General features: G+C 42.8%; 1 protein-coding gene across 16 annotated transcripts in view; it reads right to left on the reverse strand.

The window, feature by feature from the left end:
• The window catches only part of WDR27 (WD repeat domain 27), a 167,243-nt gene that overhangs the window by 68,855 nt on the left and 75,250 nt on the right, over positions 1–23,138 (reverse strand). For 13 of the 16 annotated variants that reach the window (XR_012496837.1, XM_074333868.1, XM_074333871.1 and 10 more), the window contains one exon: positions 21,922–22,020. Coding sequence is in view for 14 of the 16 variants with exons in the window: in XM_074333868.1 (XP_074189969.1) it covers positions 21,922–22,020 (99 nt within the window). In the remaining 2 variants the exon portion in view is untranslated. Of the gene's footprint in view, positions 1–2,139; positions 4,469–19,358; positions 19,612–21,921; positions 22,021–22,500; positions 22,617–23,138 lie in introns of those variants that run through there. The other 3 variants (XM_074333867.1, XM_074333870.1, XR_012496839.1) reach the window with 3 other exon arrangements.

The following is a 23,138-nucleotide window of genomic DNA, read 5'->3' on the forward strand; positions in this document are numbered from 1 at the left end:
TTTCTGAAAACAACAGTGTACAAGACAACGGAGCAGCATTTGCAACCTTCAGTCAGAACGTGCACCAAGCATTTGTGTCCAGACAACCTGTTTTTCCAGTCCCCAAGCTACAGAAAAACAGGCTAAACATGCAAGACCTGGGGCCCTGTCACCAGGGGCCCTTTTTGAGGAATATAATCGAAGACAAGCGTTGTCTCGCCAAGAGAGGACTGGTAATTTTTCAGCAAAAGGACCGAAGTCCACAGTACCGCCTATGAATTGCAACCACGAGCCAATCCAGCAGGAGGAGAAGAAACGGGGACTTACCGCCTTGCTCTGTCCGGCAAGTGTGTCCTGAAGACACAAGTCAAACAAAGAATTCTGAGACTCAAAAAAATTCTAATGTAACAAATAATGATAAACCTTTAATATCACTTAATAAAGATTATTTTTAATGAAAGACCATTTCTAGGCTTCCTCCTCTTCCAAATAAATAGGAAACAACATGATATATTAAAGAAACAATTTCATAATTCATGAAGATCAGCAAACTGCAACAGTTTCGCTGCTGCTGGCTTAAAACTTTTCATAGAAGAGGGGTATCAATTTTACACATGGCAGAAATCCTGAGGATAACTCCTTTATACTGCACTGTTTAAAGAAAGGCAGTAAAAATCAAGTACACAAAAATGCCAAGTTCATCAATGAATGCTAGCATTACTAGGGAAAATTTAAATGAATAGGCTATTTATAGCATTTCAAAGTAACGGCCCCCAAAATAGTATTAATTATAAAAAGAAAACATTGACTTTACAATAGAAAGGCCTGATGTACAGCATCTTAGTCAAGTCATGAAAGTGACGGAGGTAATTGTAACAAACCAATGTCAGGCTGCTGCTGCTGCTATGAGAACACCTCACTTCTGTGGTGCTCCTGACAGAAGAGCAGCTAATCGTAAAGAAGAAATTTTACCCAAGAATTGACCAGCACTTTTCCAAAAGTCAAGGTCAAGAAAGACAAAGAAAGGCTGAGAAATTGTCCCAAGTTAGAAGAAACCAAGAAGGCATGATAATTAAATAAAACATATCACCCTGGAATGGAGAACTGTTCTAAAGGATTTTTAAATGTTAACAGGAAATGAGCTGTGAGTTAGAGAAACAGATAACAGTGCTGCATTCCTTGCCTTTGCACTTCCTGAGTTAGTGGCTGCATTGCATTGTGTAGGAGGATGTTATGGTTCTTAGGAAATGCAAACCAGTGTCTTCAGGCATAAAGGGGAATGGAATCTGCAACTTACCCCTGAGGTTTGGAAAATAAATGTCTGTGTATGCAATCCGATAGAAATATTATGCAAACCGTATGTATAATTTTAAGTTTTCTAGGAGACACATTAAAAATAAAAGCAAATGATTTCATTGTGATGTATGATTTAACCCCATATATTAAAATACTATTTCAGCACATAATCAATATAGAAATTATTAATGACAGAATTTGTATCTTTAGTACCAAAGTCTTCAAAAACTGGCGATCATTTTAAACTTACAGATCATCTCAATGTGGACTAGCCACATTCAAGTGTTAAATAGCTATATGCAGGGAAAGCAAGAAAGAAGGGACATCAAATAAAAAGTCAATTAAAAACAGCATAAAATAAAAACAAAATTATTATTTAATCTGGATAAAAACCATGTGCGGGTCTATATATTATTCTTGAAATTTTCCTGTAAAACTTAAATAATACCAAGATTCTTAAATTATAATAAAAATTAAATAATAAAAATTGATAATACAATAAATAATTTCATACAATAAATAAATTCATTTATTGAATTTAAAATTCAATAAATTTTAAATCTTAGCAAATAGGTAATGTTATAAAAAAATATTTTACCAAAATGAATGCAAGAAATTATTTAAAACCAGAATAATCCTATCATAGGCAGAAGTTCCTAAACTTTTTGGTCTCAATACCACTTCATAGTCTTGAAAATCACTGAGGACTCCCAAAGAGCTCTTGTTTATGTAGGTTCTACCTACCAATATTTAGCAAACTATAAATTAAAACTAAAATTTTTAAAAATATTCACATTTGAATTCATTTAACAATATGTCATTCATATTATAATGTAAGTAACCTATGTTATGAAAAATAACTACATTTTCTACAAAATAAATGTGGTGAGACGAGGGGCATGGTTTTATATTTTTTTCATATCTTATTAATGTCGAACCTAATAGAAGACAGCTGCATTCTCATGCTGTCTCTACATTCTGACTGTTGTGATATGTTGTTTTGGTTGAAGATATGTGTCAGGAGAGGAAGAAGTATCCTGAAACCGTCCTTTCAGATAATTGTGATTAATCTTCTTTGATAGCACTCCAAAATATGAGTGCGTTTTTCTTAAGGCCATTGAATTATGGGATCTGAAACCATATTGACGAATGTTTTGTATTCATAAGCATTAAAATCAGTTGGCCTATCTTCTACTTTAAGTGGATGGATCTTCACCAATGCATAACTTTGTCACATGCATTAGTTATGTGGAAAACATCCATTCACAGAGTTGTGTGGCTCTGCAAATAATGACACATGACATTATACAACATCAAAATATCACAACCAACCATATCAACACCTAAAGAAAAATTATTAACTCACACAGAAACGGATTTGGCAAAAGCCAACACACATTTATGACAAAAGTGCTCGACAGTTTAGGAAGAGAGGAAAATTACCTCAACTTAATAAATAGCATTAACAGAAGGCTTAGCGCTAACATCATACTTGATGGTGAAAGACTGCACGCTCGCCCCTGACCTTGGGAACAATGAAACGATGTCTGCTCTCCCACCTCATTCACCATAGCACTGGAAGCTCTAGCAATGTCCTAAGGTGAGAATAAGACATAAAATACACACAGATAGGAGGGCGGGGACAAAACTGGCCCTATCTGCAGATGACATGATTGTCTACATAGAAAATCCCAAGGAATCAACAAACAAACAAACCACATAAAACAGCAGTAACTGCTAGTAGTAGTACATAAATTCACCCAAGTCACAATATCAGCACACAAAGCTCCATCTCATCTCTATATGCCAAAAATGACCACATGCAAACCAATGTCAAAAATGCAGTATTATTTACAATTACTCTAACGAAAATGATACACCAGGTATGAATGTTAAAAACACATACAGTATAAGGTGACAAAAGAAATCAAATATCAAAATAAATGGAAAGACAAACCATGTTCATGGATTGGAAGATTCAACATAGTGAAAAACGTCAGTTCTCCCCAAAGTCACACACTTAATCTGGATAAGTGCATTAATAGATTCCTATAAAAGCCCCAAGGATTAATGCATTCCTGTAAAAGCCCCAACACGGACTGCTGTACACAAGACGTACACAAGCTGATTCCAAAAGCCTAAAGGAAGGCCACAGCCCTGGAATAACTAAGACAATCTTTAACAAGAGCGTGAAGTGGGAGGAATCAGTCTGCCTGATAACCTAGCCCCCCGCACAAGCCCCTAATCAGACAGGGCAGTGTTGGTGGAGGGACAGGCACACAGACCAAAGGCACAGGACAGAGAACCAAGAAACGGACCACCGCAAAGCCCAGCTGATCCTGAAAGAAACTCAGAGGCAGAAGACCTTCTCCACAAACTGCTGGGGTGCCTGGACATTAGTAGGCAAAAGGGACCTCGCCCTAAACCTCACACCTACACAGAAATTCACTTATAGTGGATCACAGGCATAAATTCAAATGGAAAATGATAAAACGTTTAGACAAAACACAGGAGAACATTGACAGCATCTAGGTTTAGGCAAAACAGCTACGTGTCATACCAAAACATCATCCAAAGAGAAAAAAGAGATAGGCTGCACCTCGTTAAATTAAAAACTTCTGCTCTGTGACTCTGTTAAGAGGATAAGCTACATACGGGGAGAAAACACTAGGAAACCAAACATCCGCCAAAGACTGGCATCTAGGGTATATTAAAGCCTCCAAGCCCAACAGTAAGACAACAACCAATACAACTGGGAAAAGGTGACAGACAGGAACCCCATTTCAGCGAGGAGGTGACGCAGCCATCACAGCACGTGAGCGGATGCGTCCACTCTTCGCCCCAGAGAACGCAAGCCCAGACCACACTGAAGCTGAGCGCACCTGTCACTGTGGCCGAAACGGAAAATAGTGGCACCACCAAATTCTGGCAGCTCGTGCAGAAGCAGCCACATATTGCCGTTGGGGATAGAAAATGGTGCAATCGCTCCAAAAGTTGAAGAGTTCTTACAAAACTAAGCAAGCGTCCACGGCACGAGCCAGCATTTCTCTGGGGAATGAAGACTTCCATTCCCACAGACACCTGTGCGAGCAAGTTCGCAGCAGCTTACCCGTCATTGTCCAAAACCAAACCCGCCGAGAGGCCCTCCCACAGGTGAGTGGTCAGCAAACCAGGGGGTCTGTGCCGTGGGATCCTACTTGCCAACAAAAAGGAATGAATTGATTATACCGTGTTTCCCCAAAAATGAGACTGGGTCTTATATTGAGCTTTGCTCCAAAAGACACATTAGGGCTTATGTTCAGGGGACGTCATCCTGAAAAATCATGCTGGGGCTTCTTTTCCAGTTACGTCTTATTTTCGGGAAAACACAGTACAGCAAAAACCCTGGATGAATTTCCAGAGAATTATGCTGAGTGAAAAAAGCCAGTCACCAAAGATTTCATACTGCGTGCCTACATTTACATAACATTTTTTGAAATGACAAAATATGAGAAATGGATGGCAAATTAGCAATTCTCAGCGGGTTAATAGGTACAGTCCATGAAGTGAGACAGATTACAACTCATTCTATGAGGCCACGATAAACCTGACATGAAGAGGCAAATACAAAAAGTAAAAATTGTAGACCAATCTCATTTCAAAATTCTAGACAACATATTAGCTAACTGAACCAGCCACGTGTGAAAAGGACACTAGGTGATGACACATTTGAGTCTTTCTGAAGATTAAGAGGTTGTTCCACATTTAAAAAATCTATAAACACTCTTCACCCCATTGATAGACTTTTTTTTAAAATGACATTCTCAGTAGATGCAGAAAACATGTCATAACAGTCCACACCCAATCAAGCTGAAAACATACAGCAGGATAGTGATACCTATTGAAAGTCTACCGCAAGCACCCTTAACAGCCAAACACGGGAACATTCCTTCCCAAGGAGCCTGTTCCCCAACTTCCAGTCAGGCCCCATGTTGGGGCCGTGAAACAAGGAAAGGAGGAAAGGAGATGGAAAGTATACACATTTATAAAGAAAAAGAATCATATCCAGACAGTGGAATATCATTCAACGCTGAAGAAACAAGCTATGGAAAGACATGGAGGGAAATGCACATCACTAAGTGGAAGAAGCCAGTCTGAAAGGCTGCGTCCTGCATGTTGCTGACTAGACCACATTCTGGAAAAGGCGAAACCATGGAGATAATCAAGAGATCAGTGGTTGCCAGGGGTTGGGGTGGGGTGGGATGAACAGGGGTGCACAGAGGATTTTTAGGGCGGTGGAAATACTCTGCATGTTACTATGATGGTGGGCACATGTCGTTACACATCTGTCCAAACCAGAGAAGACACAGCACTGAGAGTGACCCTCATGTAAACTACGGACTCTGGGTGATAGTGACACATGAGTGCAAGTTCATCGACTATACCGACACACCACCTGGCGGGGATGCTGCTGGGGGGGGAGGCTGGACTCCCCGAAAGGTAAGAGCTGACACATCACAGCATTTAGGGTGATGCGGGGAAAATGACCACATTCCTTCATGATTCATCGGCACGAACCTCACTTAAGGTTGTAAAATGACTTCCGTTCAAGATTCTGGGAACTTGGCAAACCCTCTCACTCCCCACTAGTCAGTCAAGTTCTTAGCGTCGCCGGCAGTTGCTGCGCTTTCATCTGTCCTCTGATGCTCTCTCTACAAAGCTCTGCCCAGGCTCTGAGAACGACTTAAAATATTTTGAAATCTTCTTTAATTTCAAAATAACGTTAAAAGAAGACTATTAACCCAAGTTTTCATGTAAATTAAAAGAAGAAATCAAACAATAGATTCAAAAATGTGTCTGAGAAATTAAGCTCTGAGAACTCTGACTGCAATGGTTCCAAAACGAAGGACAAAAAGAAGAACAAGAACAAGAAGAAATGTGACATAAATTCACGTTTGAATACTGTCAGTTATTTGATTTAAACCACTTAGTTAAAGTCAGAGGACAACTTCTGGAACCATCACAGGAGGCAGGGTCACCTTGCTGTCCACACACAGCCAGTTCCCAGTGGAGCCCTGCGTGCCTTGCACCCCCAACAGTTACAATGCGCGGTTGGCACTGGTCTCATGACACCGTACAGATGTCTCCATTTCCTTCCCTGGCAGAGTTGAGAAAAGAAAATGAGGACACTGAGCCAACAGTAGCATCTGCAGGTGGGCTCGAATCCCAGTCCACATTGTCCCCACCGCAGGGCCGGTGGGCCTGGGGACAGTGCGTGGGGCTGCATGCAGACAAGCACCGTCTTTCAAAGTCTTGACTGACCATTAATTACGTGACCCTGGGCAATCACTGAGCACCACCTACCAACAGTGTGGTGGGCCCAGTGTTACCTTCCTGTCCTAAACCTGTGTGGTTCTACAACAGAGACAGGGAATGAGGTCACCCGTCCCAGCCATCAACAGAAGGAGACTCATCATCCTGAGCTGGACAAGGCGACATCACTGGGCAGCCTGGTGCCACGTTCCCTGTCGGTTTGCTTGTTCTGCTTTGTGTTTTGTTCCTCAAATCCTGGCCCACGCTGTCGCTAACCCAAGAGTAGCCAAGAATTACCAGTGTTAAAATAGTTGGTTTTTCTCATTGTCATTTCAAGTGTGCAGAAAATGACTTATTTTTCTAACTGAATTCACCTGAGCTCTCCAGGGACACCCACTCTGCAGAAAGACTGCACATCTTGCCACTTCAGTGTCTAGAAAACCTTAACTCCATGGTGTGTTTATAATTGCTGAAAACTGAGACTAGGAAATAAACCACATCATCATATTTCCCCCCATGAGTTACAATATTCTGGGTCAAGCGAGCACGTGTGACCCGCATCCCGTCAGAAACTGGTCCAATGCTGCCCTTGACTCTCCCTTCTCCCACAAGCCGTGACATGAAACAGCCTCCTCAAGGATGTCACTTAGTGAGTTTTGAGCATCCCTTACTATGAATTTCCGCACTATTGTCCACCGGGCCAGTCCCATGTGTGACCCAGGGGCCTCAGGCAACATCGATTTACTACAGGTGGGGAGGTACTGTCACTGAGGTGCAGACAGACTTGGGGTGCCTGCAAGACAGTGGGGATAAGAGCAGCACCGGGCTGAGGCCAGAGGAGTCCCTGCTTGGGAATGACGGGTGCAGGACACAAGTCAGCGGTAGAAACACAGTGTGGATGGCCGGCACTCACCTGGGACTGTCACCTGGGATGGCCAGTGCTCACCTGGGACAGCCGGCCCTCACCTGGGACTGTCACCTGGGATGGCCAGCACTCACCTGGGACTGTCACCTGGGATGGCCAGTGCTCACCTGGGACAGCCGGCACTCACCTGGGACTGTCACCTGGGACAGCCGGCACTCACCTGGGACTGTCACCTGGGACAGCCGGCACTCACCTGGGACTGTCACCTGGGATGGCCAGTGCTCACCTGGGACTGTCACCTGGGATGGCCAGTGCTCACCTGGGACAGCCGGCCCTCACCTGAGACTGTCACCTGGGATGGCCAGTGCTCACCTGGGACAGCCGGCCCTCACCTGAGACTGTCACCTGGGATGGCCAGTGCTCACCTGGGACAGCCGGCACTCACCTGGGACTGTCACCTGGGATGGCCAGTGCTGACCTAGGACAGCCGGCACTCACCTCACCTGGGACTGTCACCTGGGATGGCCAGTGCTCACCTAGGACAGCCAGCGCTCACCTGGGACTGTCACCTGGGACTGTCACCTGGGATGGCCAGCATTCACCTGGGATGGCCAGTGCTCACCTGGGACAGCCGGCACTCACCTGGGACTGTCACTGGGGTGGCCAGCGCTCACCTGGGATGGCCAGCGCTCACTTGGGACTGTCACCTGGGATGGCCAGCGCTCACCTGGGACAGACAGCACACCATTTTCCAGGGGACAACACAGCTCCTCTAAGCGTGACCTGAGACGACTGCCACAAAGTCCTGACGCTGTGATAACCCACTGTGCGGCCTCTCCACGGGTCCATGGAAATAGTGTCTGGTGCGGGGGCCCACATGTCTTCCCCCAAAAAAAACACTCTAGCACATGTTTGCACATGTGTATTTTTACACCATGATGTTCCAATCCAAGTATTTGTCATACGGCTGAGGTAAGTCCAACACCTGTCTGTGGTCCATGCAAAACAGACTTCATTTTGATACTGCTGGCAAGAGGGAAGTCATTCCCACCTGAGTCCTGCAATGAGCTGTGCTCCCCACGGGTCAGTGGGGACCTTCTGTCCTGTGCTGGGGGACCTAACGCTCTCTGTGGGGAAGCACCAGCCCCGACTGCCTTGGATGGTCTGCCGCTCAAACAGACCTACGCCACTGGTCTCCCAGTCCAGTTCCATTCCCTTTCTGTTCAAGGAATTCCACCAGCAACCCCAAATCTGAAGTCAATGCCTTATTTATGTCTCATCTTCTTAATGTCTCACTTGGACAGCTTGTGCCGCTACAGCGAAGACAGATTTGTGGTGCCGCTTTTGGCTATGATAGAAAATTACTTGAATATTAAAGTAAGTCATGTGACATAGGCCTCCTAGTTCTCTGTCTGTATTACATTTAAATTTATGATTTGGCTGTTAACTGTGCTCGAATCTGCAGAATATTTTCCAAAAGGAAGGTACTGTCGTTTTTAGGGATGAAATTAACTTTTATGGTGTGGGCACGATGAGACAGTCAGGAAATACCTGGGAATCACACACTCCTCAGAACTAGAATGTCATATGAGAAAACACATATTTGAAAGCACTCGATGGCTAGAAAAATACAAGTAGCAATGCCATATTAATAAAAAATATAATTACATTCCCTTGCCTAGAACTAAAACAAGCAACTTTTTAGAAATCTTGATTTGGAATTCAGTTCTAGTCAATAAATCTAAGATGGAAAACATGTTCCAGTCCTAGGTCCCCATAGCGAGTAAGATATGACCTCCACTCGCGTAGCTGCCTCAGAAGGTCCCCCGCATCTCAAGTCCTCGTCTCCCAGGAGCCTCCCTGGTCCCCAGGGTGGCACCGTGACCTCTGTCTGCTGCTTTCCCTCAGCTCCCTGGAGGTGCAGTGCTGGGCACAGTAACACTGAGTGTGGGATCCGAAATCTGTCCAGTGAGTGCTGGTCTTAGCATATCCACTTACCACTGTGCAGACTTACTCCAGTATTTTCTTCTCCTCATGCCTCAGTTTCCCTATCTGTAACTCAAAGATAATAGTGCCCATTTCTAAGGATGTGATAATTCAATAAAGCACCTACAATAGTGACTGTTACGCAGCAAATACCTACTGAGTACAACTAAATATTTAAATTGAATTCAAACCATTCTGTCCTTGGCTACAAATAAGAAATCAGGCTTGGGCATGCAGCAAAAAGAGAAACTCTGTTAGACCCGCTGTAGCCAGTGTGTGGGGAGGCTGGCGTGTAGCCTGCCAGGAAGGTGAACATGGCACCAGAGGCAAAAGTCAAAGCAGAGAGTCAATGGGTGTCAATCGTGGGTGTCAATCCAAAAAAATATGGGCTCCATACTGCTCTGTCGCTTACTGGCTCTCAGACCTTGGTCAGTTTCCCCCTAGAGCCCTCAGTTACCAACCAGCACGACACAAATCATTAAGATCACTTTACTGTATATTATAATATATATATTCACGTGTATATTTCATAAATGCAAAATAAAGTATATACATAGATACAAAAACCCCACCACACAGATGCACACGCACACACACATGCACACATGCACACACGCGCACACACATGTGCACACACGCACACACAGTTCCACACTATAACTTCCTCTCAGTGGAGAAGAATGGCTATTTTGAGAATCACAAGGCTCATATAATTCAACAACCCAACTTTTGACATAAGCAAAGGCTTAGATATAAGACCAAGGCTCAAAGTCCTATGGGAAAGGAGAGGTGGCAGCTGTGAGGTTCTAGACTGTAGATAAAGAGGGAACTGTCGTAAGTTAAAGACTCCGCTATACCCTTAAAGCAGCCTCAGATCAACAAAACAAGGAATTACACATAAAAGCCAGGGAAGTGATAAAACACGAGTACAAAAAACACCCAATTGAGCCAAAGAAGGCAAAAGTTAAAGGAAACAACTATCAGACGGGCAAACAGAAAACAAATAAGCAAGATGAGAGTTTAGACATAACCATATCAACAATTGCTATAAATGTATATGGTATAAACAAATCAATTCAAAGCAGAGATAGGCAAATTGGATAAAAGAGCAAGACAAACTAAATACCACCTATAAAAAATGCACTTCAGACATACAGACCCAAACAGGTTAAGAGAAAAAGAATAAAAAAATGTCCTAACACCATTCAGAAGGAAGCACAGTGACTCTATTACTATCAAAGCACTGTATTTCAAAACAAAGAAAGAACCAAACTTCATAAAACAAAAGGGGTCTATTCACCAACAGGACATAACAATCAGAAACCCAACAGAGTAGCTTAAAAATACAGGAAGCAATAAACTGATAGAATTCCAAGGAAAAAGGGAAACCCCACATTATGGTCAGAGATTTCAAACCCGTTCTCAATAGCTGACAGAATAAATAGACAATTGGTAAGTACTCAGACTATTTGAGGGACACAGCTAGCCTACTTGACTTACTTGCTAGTTCTAGAATACTCCAGCACCACCAGCAAAATACACATTCAAGTGAACACAGAACATGGGACAAAGTTCAATAAATTTAAATCACGCCAAGTATGTCCTCTGATCATATGGAGTCAAATTAAAAAGCAATAAAAGAAAGAGCTCAGAAAATAACCCAAGTATTGGAAACAAAACAGCACACTTGTGGAGAACCCATGAGCCAGTGAAGAAATGTAAAGGGAAATCAGAGAGAACTCGATGAACTAAGTGAACACGGAAAGAGAACACATCAGAATTGGGGCAATGATGCGGAAGCAGACCCTACAGGGGCACTGACAGCACCCAACCCCTGCAAATAAAGGGGACCGGCTCCAGGCGTAGGCACACACCACACTCAGCAGGACAAACAGAAGGCCTGGCACCCCACTTCCGTGCCATGCCACGCTTGGGCTCACCGTCTGTGGGTGAGTGGCACCCACTCAAAAGCAAGCGGTGAGGGACCAGAACAGGCAGCAGATGGAGGACTGGCCAGAGGGAAGTTTGGAGATGCAGAAACCAGCAAGGAAATGTCTGCGCAGCTGCTGCACGTGGGATGAGGAGCAGAGCAGAGGGGGAGGAGCGACGGGTCGTCTGCTGGCAATGAACGTGGGTGGACGGGGAGCAAGAACACGGGCTCACTGCAAGGCCCCAGGTTCGGCAGTTCGGGGACAGGGGTCAGCCACCAGGTGAGAAGAGAGCCAGCGGCAGGCCCTGGGATGAGGTCCTCTGTCCGGGTGACTGGGTGTGTGCCCTCTTTGGGGAAATGTCCACTCAGGTCCTCTGCCCATTTTCTAATTGGATTGTTATTAGGATGGAGCGTAGAACACAGGGCGTACAGTCTATCCTGGTGAGAGCTCTGCAGGTGACCACATGTACCATAAGGTACATAAATGCCCGACCACTAGTGCACTCCTGAGACTGATACAGTGGTGTACGCCAACTACCCTTCAATAGGAGGAAAAGCCATACTCATAGATGCTGCCTTCACTAAAGAACAAAATCCATGGCAGTTGCTATATTTAGAGAAAATAAAGCCAGTTTGACTCAGCCCCACTGGGCTGATGCATCATCCGACATTTTAGAAGATTGTGTGTGTGGGAGACAGATTGTTATGCGGTTTACACAGCACCATTTTGGTCCAGACGAATTTTGCCAGTCAGCATCTAGGGGTTGGCAGAGAAACACAAATGTTTCCTTTCCAAAGAACAGAACACGAGTGGTGTTTTATGTGTTTTTGCCTGCACTTTTAGGCCAATTTCTAAATGCAAAGACTATTTTTTGGTAAAATTTTATACCAGGATGAAACTTTACCCTCAATCAATCATCAGAAGCCTGAGTTTTAACATTAAGTTCTTCATAATATTCTAAATCAGAAACACCTAAGTAAATTGGTGCTATTCCAAATAAGACAGGGCACTGCCCACCCTGATCTGTTACATGTTTAGCATTTCAGGGGACCAGTGAGTCTCATTTACTATAAACACCTCTTCCAGATGTTAAAAATCTATACTATGCGTTCACCGTGAAGTTTAAACCGTGAAGACACCACTGGACTTACTGTGTGCCACGGCGTCCTTTCCTGCGTGGGGCACGGCTCCACGACAAGATAAACCACAGCACTGTGGGGCGGGACGTGACTAAAATGGGGCAGAGTCTCTGACAGCTTGGGGGGCCTGCTTCGTGCACAACAGAAGGCTTTCTTCTTAGTGGTCATTTTATTCGGAGACTTTGCACCCCCCTCTGATGAACACGGCACACGGTGAGTCACAACTCGGTATCAGCGCCGGGTCGACCAGCGATGCAAACACCCACTGAGAACACAAGGGGGCGCTACTGGTGCAGCAAGATGGTTTCCTACAGAGGGAAGGGATCCGCGGTCCATTTGGAGGTTTTAAACATCATCATTCAATTTACTAAAGGTTCAATTTTTTAAAACTTAGTTCCTTAAGCTTTTAATTAACAATCTTATTTATTATATATTTAGAAATCTAGAAAATTTGAACAATCACATGCAAAGTGGCCTTTGATTTATGTAAAATCTACTCATGGTGAACAGATTAAAATTCATCACGTAATGAGTTAAATTTACAACTTAAATTATTTTTAAATTGTCAAGATTAATTTCAAATTTAATATATTACATTTTCTCGCATAGTTTAAATGACAAAAAAAGCAAAATGCTCCCAAGTTTTTAATTCTCAAAAATTTAATAAACTTACAAACATGGTGAATCTCAAGTTCTTTTAAAAAGTCAAATGCTGCTAACAAACTTAGTAAAATTTTCTTATTTTTCTCAACTAAGATGTGACAAGAATTTATATGGAACCACGAAAGGCCCCAAATAGCCAAAGCGATCTTGAGAAAGAACAAAACTGGAGGTATCAAACGACACTACAAGGCTATAGTAATCCAAACAGCATGGTACTGGCATAAAAACAGACACATAGATCAATGGAACAGAACAGAGAACCTGGAATTAAACCCATGCCTATATGGTCACTTAATCTATGACAAAAAAAAAAGGGCCAGAATATACATTGGGGTAAAAACACTCTATTTAATAAATGGTGTTTAGAAAACTGGGCAGATACATTCAAAAAAATGAAATTGGATCACCTTCTTACACCATATACAAGAATAAACTCAAAATGGATTAAAGGCTTACATGTAACACCCAACACCATAAAACTCCTAGAAGAAAACACAGGTAGTAAACTCTCTGACATTGCTCTTAGTAATATTTTTCCTGATATATCCCCTCAGGCAAGGGAAACAAAATAACAAATAAACAAATGGTACTACATCAAACTAAAAAGTTTTTTCACAGCAAAGAAAACCATCAACAAAATGAAAAGGCAGCCTACTGAATGGGAGAAGATATTCACCAATGGTACATCTTATAAGGAGTTAATATCCAAAATTTATAAGGGACTCAAACAACTCAACACCAAAAGAATAAACAAACCAATTAAAAAATGGGCAGAGGACCTAAATATACATTTCTCCAAAGAGGACATACAGATGGCCAACAGACATATGAAAAGATGCTCAATGTCACTAATCATCAGAGAAATGAAAAAAAAAAAAAAAAAAATGCAAGCCACAATGAGCTATCAGTTCACACCTATCAGAATGGCATCATCAATACATCAACAAACAACAAGTGTTGGTAAAGATGTGGAGAAAAGGGAACCCTCGTGCAGTGTTGGTGAGATAGCAGATTCTTGCAGCCACTGTGGAAAACAGTATGGAGGTTCCTCAAAAAATTAAAAATGGAACTACCTTATGACGCAGCAATTCCACCCCTGGGTATTTATCCAAAGAAATCCAAAACACTAATTTGAAAAGATAGATGCACCCCCATGTTCATTGCAGCACTGTTTACAACGGCCAAGATATGGAAGCAACCTAAGTGCCCATGAACAGATGATTGGATAAAGAAGATGTAGTACATACATACAATGGAAAATTATTCAGCCATAAAAAACAATGAAATCTTATCACTTATGACAACATGGATGGACCTAAAGGGTATTGTGCTAAGTGAAATAAGTAAGACAGAAAAAGACAAATACCAAATGATTTCATTTAATGTGGAATCTAAAGAACAGAATAAGCACAAAACAAAAACAGACTCATAGATACAGAGAACAAACTGATGGTTGCCAGATGGGAGGAGAGTTGGGGGGCTGGTTGAAGACAGTGAGTGGATTAAGAAGTACAAATTAGTGTTTACAAAATAGTCATGGGATGTAAAGTAAAGCATAGGGAATATAGTCAGTAATGCTGCAACAACTATGTATAGTGCCAAGTGGGTACTAGAGTAATCGGGGGATCACTGTATAAATTATATAAATGTCCAACCATTATGTTGTACACCTGAAACAAATATAAAATAATATTGAATGTCAACTGTAACTGGAAAAAAAATGATTAAAAAAATAAAAAGAAAAGAAAATGTCACAAGTCTAAAGTCAATTCACATTTCAAATTAGAATCAAATATCTTAATTAAAAGCATTATAAACACCTTAAATATTCATTATTCTTGGATTATTCCCAAATTCATGAAAATATATTAATACTGTGGGTTTGATACACTTTATCTCTACATTCAATTCTAACCAGTAGAGAAACCTTTTCCAATCTGAAATAAGTTGGGGTTACCTTCTAGGGAAGCTGGAACATACCCAACTGAGCAAGCTGAGCCTTTTTTTATAATCACAATGACAGCAGGTGTCTCCAAACATGCGCCCTTGAGGGGGATTGTACAGCTGAGGTCCAGGTAACACCTTTTCCTAATGCTTCTGCCTGTTTGCAGGCATCTAAATTCTCCCTCATCTTGGTTGGACTTTGTTTGCACTTAGCCCTCCTAAGACATGTTAATGCCTACCCACATTGCTGGAAAAACAAAACACAAAAAAAACCTGAAGTCATTCCATTGGGTATTTTATGCTCATGTGTAATTTTCTGTTAACCCGTCCCCTTGAACTTTAGCACCTCACTGAATGCTGTTTCCCTCTCACCAACGTTTCCAGTCTGTTGGGGGAACAATGTACCCACACGGATTCGGCATAGCTCTCATGGCTTTTTCTGGTTCTGTAATCAAAGTCCTGGCCATGAGGAAACCATAGGCAGCACTGACAGGGAATTATGGTGAGGAGCAAGGCCTGCCACAGAGGCCAAGTCACAGCTGTGCTCTAAACAGGGACACAGACAGGAACTAGAACAGAAAGGAAAAGCAGACACTGAAACACAGATGAGCGCTCTGGGCCAGGGATCCAGAGGGAAAATAGATGAGGAACTGCACATTTTTCTAACCATTTTGTGAAGTGATGTCTTTAATGAGGAGACAAGACCCACTTCACTGATACTTCATTGTCCAGAAGTACTTTGGGTAAATCATAAAATTTTCTTTACAAATGTAGGTTTATTTATTTACAACTAATCCTTTTTGAACTTAAAAATGTTAGGAAATCTCTCTTCATGAGACAGAACACTTGTGCCAGGAGCAGTGTCTACATGACAACCGTGCTCAGAACAGGTATAGCCGGAAGCGAGAATCTCAGCCCTTGACTTTCTTAGGGACATTGATCTCATGCCGGTCACTTGTGATGCAAGACCATCATGAGAGCAGGTAATAAGTTACAGGAATTAAGAAGGAAACAGTGTAATCTTACTCCTGAACTTAATGAATCCAAAGTGATGAAATGATCACAAATATCACAAAATTTTATTCAACTTAAATATCTAGGAAAATAACACTTTTTCTAGATAAAGACTTAGTTTGTTTTTCCTTGGCAGAGCTAAACCACAACTATCAAAGTAATGTGGCCCAATTAAAACAAATGGATTTAAATTTCATCCTCATAGTGCTTCAATACATAATTTTTTTCCTAAGAAGTTTGACAAAAGATGACTTGGGGAAGAATAGAGGATATTTCAAAGTTCCTAGAAGGTAACAATACTGTCTTTGTACTTATAGTTATATAATGGCCCCTACAGATTAATTCCAATGGCCCTACTATAATCAAAGTTTTAATAATTAAAGTGAATGGCACTTGGCTCAACTCCTAACTCTACGGAAACAAACCTGCAAACTAACAGCCTAGCAGAAAAAGAGACATGCTCATCCAGGCATACTCAACGTTGTTCTACAATCAGTATCTAGCATTCATTCAAATGTATAACACATACCAAAAATGGGAGCCAACTGTCAAGAAACAAAGCAGTCAACAGAACCAGGCTCTGAAATGACCCACATATTGATTGTCACAGTCAGCCAGGGAATTAAGAAACTATAATATGGCAAAGATTCTACTGTAATTTCAGCAGAGATAAATCACTGGAGAGAAAAGATTATCTAGGTATAATACAAAGAGGAGAAATCAAAGTTCTGTACTTGAAAGAAGAAACAACAAAACAAAAAGCAAAACCAAATCTAAGAAAACCACTTAGTGTAAATACAAAGGACAAAATGTCAATTTTAAATTAAAAGCTAGGGCAATCAATAAGCAAAACATTAGGTCCATAAGTTAAAGATATGAAAGATACAAACAAGCAATTTAAGAATGAAAAAAACTCAAATAGCTAATAGCATATGGAATTATGTACAATAGCATTCAAAGAAAGCCAAATTAAAACAATGAAGTAATGTTTCTTGATAATGAATTTAACAAAGACAATGAAAGTGTTAACAACCTAACCTGGTAAGGAAACAATGGAAAACACTTTGAGAAGTATTTCTCTGCATCTATCAGAACGCTTTCAAAGTTTTTGCTATTTTACTCAGTAGTAGTACTTTTAATTACCTATTTTGAGAAAATAAATCTAGGTATATAGAAAACACTGTATGCTCCAAGCTATAACCAAAACATTACTTATAATACCGTGTTTCCCCCAAAATAAGACCTAATCAGCTCTAATGCATCTTTTGGAGCAAAAATTAATATAAGACCCGGTCTTACATTATATTATATTACACCCAGTATTACATTATATTATATTACATAAGACCCGGTCTTACATTATATTAAGACCAGATCTTATATTAATTTTTGCTCCAAAAGACACATTAGAGCTGATGATCCAGCTAGGTCTTACTTTTGGGGAAACATGGTACCAAACTATCAAAAACAATCTAAATGTCCACTATAAATATCTTAAATGAAAATAAGAAGTTTTCAGATTCCTGTTTCCTTTCTCCTTATCTTCGCCCATGTCCAGGCACCAGCCTGAGGAGGGCGGGCCGCCACCCAGGGCCCTCACACTTGCCAGATTTGCCCGCGCTTTCTCCCCTGGCCAGGACAGTGTGGCAGCCTGGCCGCCACCCAGGGCCCTCACACTTGCCGGATTTGCCCGTGCTGTCTCCCCTGGCCAGGACAGTGTGGCAGCCTGAGCACTGCCATGTGCACTGGGCTCTGGATGCACAGAGGGGCCTCCATCTGCAGCTCGTCTCTTTGCAGAAACTGTCTGAGCTCACCCATGTTTGCACTTTGTGTTCCAGGTGACATGGTCTAGCTGGAAAGGCCAGAGCACAATGTTCCATCACAATACAGAGATGGACAGTGAAAAATAAAGCCTCAAGACCCACTATCAATAAGAGCTTTTACGATAACTTACATTAATGCTCTTATTTCATTGATTATTTTATATGTGACACAAGATAAAACTGATGATTGTCATGTTAATGTAAGATAAATGTGACAACATAAGGTACAGCTATATTTGTGACTGTTCTATACTTGCAAAATTTTTGTCTATTTTGACCTTCCTGTGGAGCAGCTCTCCTCCAGGGCTAACCGACGATTTTCCTGAACTTGTCTCGTGATTAGTTAGACAGCCCGCCTCTCTAGACCACACTTTCAAACCCTGGACCCCTGGGTTTACAGCGCAGTCCACTCCCTTCTTCCACACAGCAGGTTCGAGACATCTTGCATTTCTCTTGTTAGAAATCCGAGTTTAGCTTGGCTACCATGTCAGCCAGGAAAATTAGCTGTGAGTTTCTTGACGTTGTGTCCCTGTCCTACACAGTTCAGCATCTGAGCAGGTATGTCTATGCCAAGCATCCCGGTGCCCTCTGCTTGCCCTGTGAGCCCTAGCTGACAACACCCCTCCCAAGCCACACTTGGCCGGACCCTGTGCTGCACAGCTGGGTCTCCTGGCAGCACACACAGCAGTGCTGGCCCAGTCTCCTGGAGCCGGCCCATTCCGTGGAGCCCGTGCTCCCTCGCGAGCTTTGGGGTCCTCTGGTCATTTCCCGAGCTGTGGTGTAGTGGTCTCGTATGATGTGTGAGCCCGTTCTGTGACTGGGATGAACCTGTGTCCCTTGGGAGAGTTGCTGGATCGGAGCAGAGCTGTGTGACGGTTGGTCACAGACCCAGGGCTGTTGATGAGCGCTCAGCAGTGTGGTGAGGGGGGCCACCACTGGGGGCGTCCCCACAGGCCCTGGGGAGAGGCGACTACAGCCAGGGGACAGAGACCGAGACAATGAGACACGGGACCGTCCGAGAGTACGGCCTGCGCGGGGCGGCCAATGCCACTGGCTCCTGCCGGGAGGGCGCCGCTTTATCCACGGGCGATGGCGAAGACCGGCCAGCCCGCAACAGCGCCCCCTGGCGCATCCACACCGGCACTGTCACCCCATACACCGTGCTGCAGCCACAGGGCGCTCCTTGGGTGCTGGCGGCTGGACACCACCTCGGATAAGCCAACTCTCCCAAGTCCGGCGACAACGGTGCACCTCAGACTAAGCGCGGACCTAATGCCCTCCACCCCTCGTGTCGGAAACAACTGTAAATGTCTTCAAATGACACCCAAAGTGGTTTCCTGGCTTCTTAAGAGACACTGACTTGTGAACTTGTAATTCCCGCAGGGAACTTGGTGACATCACTTATTGGCACAGACGACCTCAGGCTGTGGGAGCCCCGTGTCAGCTTCCCAGCTGGGAAACAGAGACAAATGCCCACTTTGTCGGGTTTCACGAGCCCCGCCATAGATGAGGTCACAGATGAGACAGCATGGCACATGTGGGTTTCCTCATGGCCCTGGGCAGCGACCCCGCACAGCCAGCCACACACAGGGGCCAGGGTTGACACACAACCAGGAAAAGGGGGCTCGAACGATAGTAGCTCATCTTTGCAAGCACATACTCAAACCCATGGAAGTCACCTAAAATTTACGAGACCAAGAAAAATAATAATGAAGTGGGGGAAGGGGAAAGACAGGGAGGCAGCCATTTTAACTGAAGAATTAAATCTGCTAGATTTGGCAGAATGAGACCCACTGCACCTATCCCACCTCTCATAAGGGTAACACTCATCCTTGGCAATACACCTAAGGTATCACCTGTTTCGTCCCCTTTGTGGAGAAAACAGCATTTCCGAGGAACCTACGACACCCCCAGCCCTCTGCACACCTTTTATCCTCCTGCCCACTCGGAGGAAAGTGTCTCCATTCCAGATCACAGACCCCATGGAACGGGACCAGCAGCACCCCTGTCTGTTGAGGGATGGCCCCAAGCCTATGGCTCTAATCGCCCGTTCTCCCAGTGAACACAAAGCCATCCCCACCCGACGCCCAGACACACATTTTAATGTTAACATGTCTAAACTGGAAATCAGAAGGTCTTTTTCTACAAGTAAAAAGTTCAAATTATTGTTTCAATGTACCATTCCATAGGTTTTTTTAACACACAAGCTGGAGTTGGGTATTTTGTGCTATGGACACAATTTTAAACAACATTAGGTACAAGGTGTAACATGAGCTAATAAAACAGAAGAAAACACACTACTTGAAACAGGAAACATGAGGATTCTAAGGTTTACTCCAATATCAGAAATGTTAGTGAAGGGATAACACGTATCTTAAAATCAAATAAATATGGTACTAAAAAACAAAGACTTTTAAACATATCAGGGTCCATTACTGAGGAAGTATGCTATTTCACAGAGATCTTTTTGATAACCATGACCAGACAAAATGCAAAACTTTTGGACAATTAGCACTGGATTATTTTATCATCATTTCCAAAATTCAGTAACCATCTTACACACATGAAGTGCAGCAGACTCTACTAAGGTTTGAAAATATCTGCTCACGTGCTGTGTGGCTTCTTGGTTTTCTGAGACCATCGACCACAAAACTGACTTCTCACACTGTCCATTTTTCAATGGCACCCCATCAACAATCAATGTCCATGAGACACACAACTTCTCTCTTTCCTCCCTTTCTTTCTCATAACTACATTTAGCCCATGTTTGTTTATTTTAGTCATTAAAATAATCTCCGTGGCAATAGAGACCTACACAACATTTTCTAATTGAAAATTTTCAAGTATTCAAAATAGTTCTCAGTTCAATTATGCTAAGACATTTTGACACCAGTATTGAATTTTCAAAAACTTACATCAATATTTCATTTAAAAAATCACTATACCTAGTTCACCACCATACACTTCACTGGTCGCTTAGCTTTGCTCTCCTCTTCTGACCCTGATTCCTGACCACCCCTCAGCCTCACTGGCAGAGTGTTATTCAAAGGATTAAACAAGGAGTCACCTAAATCAGCAGTGGACTGAAAAGCTAAATTAGGGTCAATGATGGAATGGGGTGTGATGCCTTCAAGTGACACCGATGGGAGCTCCGCAGTCAATGACGTGACAAGCGTCATCCATTTTTCAACATGCAATACAAATGGAAGGCAAACTGTGTCCCAGACCTGTCACATGCCCTGGATGGCAACAATCCATCTTAGTGAAATAGAGCCAGTTAACAAAATAGCATCTATAGAGGGTCCCACTTCGTTTACACACATGCATCGGGCAGCTGCACATAACCACACAGTGATGTAATTCTCCGAATCACAGCTTCAAACGTAAAGGGACAAAAATGAAATCTATATTCCCAAATACTTGAGTTATTTAATACTTAATACTTTTACATCTTCTATTAAAAAAAAAATTCCTCTGCATTTTAATACAGGTACGTTCACGTTTCTATATGATTGATTTGCAACTGGTGCTATTTTCTCTTAAATTTTTTCTCCAAAAAAAGTAACTTTCTTTAAATTTGTGGTCTTTTCTCTCCAGCCAAATTCTTTTCATGAGACTTTTCCAAACACTTTCCTTCCTTGCTCTGTACTTGCTGTCTTGCTTCCTTCAATTTTAACTGTGTTCATATTCGAGTTCCATGTCACCACATTTGTCCCTGGATAGTTCCAGGATTTTCTGTATTTCACTTAGAGCAAATACACATCAGCCCTGAATGACAAATACTTTCACTGTAAAAGAAAATGCTCGATAATATGCTTTTCCCCAAAAATGGACTGCTTCCTAGGTTTGTCTCTCTGCAATCAATGAAAACTGCCATGTAATTTTAAATACTATGAAACTTCCCCAAAATAAAGTCTGACAGATACAAAAGCTCTGAGGTGAGACTTGCGAGGAGCAGTGCTACCCCCACTCACACAGAAGGACTGTACCTGGGAGGCTGATGGGCTGAAGGCCACTCCAGTGACGGTGTCCGTGTGTCCTGACAGCCTGTGACAAAAAGTGCTCGAGCCCATTTCATACACATATGCCTAAAAGACAAAACAAACAGGTGTTCTCTGTTGAAAAAGATGATAATCACCGATATATTGTGCAAAGCTGAAGTACATACAATGGCTAATCAAGTGTCATGGCAGCAATTCCCATAATGGACAAAACGTCACATAAGTCACAGAACTAAATTTATGAAATACACAGAGCTTCTCTTTTCCCTTTTAGAATCTTTAAATTAACGACTTGATATCATCTTCTCTAGCCCATCATCAGACGCCACTATCCTGTGAACAGTTTTAAGTATATGATCCTATTTGATGAATAATTTTAAGGAAGGAGTACAGAGTTTATATTCCAACCTGCCAACCGATGGTCGTTGTCACCAATTCAATGCCAACCCCAATGTGGGTGCAGTGAAGAAGGAAACCATTCAATGCAAAGAGCTCAGTGTAACACAGCATGGCTGTGAGCAGCCCTGGGCACGAGACCAGGTGGCCCCGTGTTACAGCCAGCCCTACCCTGGCTGGACAGCTCCGCTCCGGTCCCCTCCATCTGCACCGACCGCTCTGCTCCCCTCGGCTTTGGTGCTTCAGCTCCAGCAGGGGTTACGCAGTCTTCAACGGAAAGTTCACTCCTAAGGATGGAGGGGAGCTGACTTACAGAGAGAGAAGTCCCGCCCCTGGTCCCTGATTGGTCTTCCTCATGCAAATGAGGACTCCAAATCCTCACAGTTCAACTGGTCCAAAAAGCACTGTCCTGATTGGTCAGTGAAGATGCTGATGGGGAGGGGGGTGGAGCTCCTTTCTAGGGGGCTGCTCAGACCCCAGGAACACAGTCCCGGCGGGCAGCTCAGTGCAGCTTTCTCCCTGGGCTTCAGCCGGCACAGCAACGGCTGATAGGCTGTTCTTCGTTTTTAATTTTTGAGCTCGATTAGCCACTAGGACCCCTTCTTGGTAGGTATTTTCTTTCTTGGGGTTGACAAACCTCACTCACCTTTCTTGGGGTTGACAAACCTCAAAAAAGTGGTATTTTATTGTCTTTTCCATAGGCCTGAGAGAGAACTGTCTATTCTTTGCTTCCTGGTAATCAGCTTGAAATTTGAGCAATTCAAATATTTCGAATTTTTCTATAGATGTTGATAAAATTAAAGATATAC

Source organism: Rhinolophus sinicus, linkage group LG05, assembly GCF_036562045.2.
Source record: "Rhinolophus sinicus isolate RSC01 linkage group LG05, ASM3656204v1, whole genome shotgun sequence".
Taxonomy (NCBI): domain Eukaryota; kingdom Metazoa; phylum Chordata; class Mammalia; order Chiroptera; family Rhinolophidae; genus Rhinolophus; species Rhinolophus sinicus.